Source organism: Etheostoma spectabile, chromosome 7 (assembly GCF_008692095.1).
Source record: "Etheostoma spectabile isolate EspeVRDwgs_2016 chromosome 7, UIUC_Espe_1.0, whole genome shotgun sequence".
NCBI classification, from domain to species: Eukaryota; Metazoa; Chordata; class Actinopteri; order Perciformes; family Percidae; genus Etheostoma; species Etheostoma spectabile.
In genome coordinates, this window is record NC_045739.1 from 1,034,601 (window position 1) to 1,036,333 (window position 1,733).

Consider the following 1,733-nt stretch of genomic DNA (forward strand, 5'->3'; position numbering starts at 1 on the left):
ATCCGTACCGGATACTTGTTTCAGCCGAGTACTCGGATCATCCCTAGTAACCGTGCATAATGCATGAGTCTAGGTGATCCAGCGTGTCTCAAGGTTCTCTGCAAGTTTGAGTTATCAACCGGTCCCAGAAGTCTTGCGTACCCCCCCGTTTCAAATTACTTTTTCTTTTCCAATCAACAATGTATTTTTTTACAGTGCACACAGACCAGTGGCCTCTTGCCCCTCCTCCTTATGAACTCTCGCGCCGCATGCTTCACAATCCCTCTTCAGGCTCAGAGGCTGTCGTTAATAGCAACTGCGTGCTGGTGGTCTAGCGTGGGACTGACTGGAGCCTACTGCTGGACTTTAGGAATGCCGCGGCCACAGCGCTGTAAACGCTCCCCGAACGACATTTGTCAGAGTCTGGTTGTTGGAGTGTCCTCCCTTCCATAGCTTCATAATGGAGTAAACCAGAGCTAATTGCTAACCGGTGTTAATTGTTGTGAACCAAGTCTTTAGTCCATCTCCGTGCTCGTACCCATTCACTGTATTTATGGACTTGAGTCAGAATAAAACCTGAGATTTTAGTACGTTGACAGTACAGATCCTTTACTTCATTAAAAGTACTAATACAATACTGTAAAAAACTGTTACAGTAAAAGTCCTGCATTGAAAATGTTACTTAGGTAAAAGTAAGTATTATCAGGATGTACTTGAGTATGTACTTAAGTTAAACATTTGGACTTTTTGGATTTGAGTATAGTACTTCAGTATACAGTATATGTACATAGTTACATTCCACCAGTTGTATTAGGTTTTTATGTAACTAATTCTATGTGTGAATGATGTGTGAAAAAGCACCATAAATGGTTCATAAACCTTTGTTTGACTATTTTTTTACTGAACTCAGCCATCACACGCCACCACGTCACATTCTGCACTGCCCACCACCACAGATACATTCTCAGCCTGTGGGAAACACAGCATCTTGCACAAATGGTCAGTGGGATGGCACACAATAGAATGAGAAGTGGGAAAAGTAGGAGTGTTACCTTAAGCGATGCACGTGAAAAGGAGGGGATCCCACTGTTGTACTTCCCCGAGATGATCCCACAGGCCAGTGGAGACCATGTCATGGCTCCAATCCCTGCATGCCCAAAACACGGCTTGAAATCGACCAAATCACAGACGGCTAATTTGTGCTGTGTTGTTTAATGCCTCGTTTATTTAGTTGTTTTGTAGTTTTACAATATGAGGGACTAGGGAGGCTAGGACTGACATCAGAATTCAAACTAATACAGTTACAATTCTATCTTAAAGAATCCAGTGGCTTGAATATTAACATTACATGGCAGCCCAACATTACTAATATCCCAACCATTTGCATGGCTGACTCAATTTCTTACACAAAACAAGATACATAATTAAACTTAATACAGATGGAAAAAAGGTTTCAGACAGATTTCCGTTATGACTATGGCAGCTACTTACCTATCTTGTGGAACAGTTCAGGGAGTTGCACTTCAACCTTCTCCCTTTGAAACATGTGGTACTCTGCCTGTTCGCAGATCGGAGGGATCTGGTTGAACTGTCGAGCAACGGAGTACGCCTCCTACCGCAGAAAGAGGGACATTTCTCTCTACCATTATTCCTGAATAAATCATTTGTTCAATCAGTTAACACATCCATTGCCTCCTTCATCTGGAAGAATAAAGTTCTAAGAGTTAACAAAGGATTCCTTCAGGGGACGCACT

At 42.4% G+C, this 1,733-nt stretch overlaps 1 protein-coding gene across 1 annotated transcript in view; it reads right to left on the reverse strand.

The window, feature by feature from the left end:
* The window catches only part of LOC116692130 (voltage-gated potassium channel subunit beta-2), a 60,348-nt gene that overhangs the window by 6,789 nt on the left and 51,826 nt on the right, over positions 1–1,733 (reverse strand). The window contains exons 11-12 of the mRNA XM_032520148.1: positions 1,471–1,591; positions 1,032–1,126 (exon numbers count right to left, since the gene is read on the reverse strand). Coding sequence (XP_032376039.1) covers positions 1,032–1,126; positions 1,471–1,591 — 216 coding nt within the window. The remainder of the gene's footprint in view (positions 1–1,031; positions 1,127–1,470; positions 1,592–1,733) is intronic.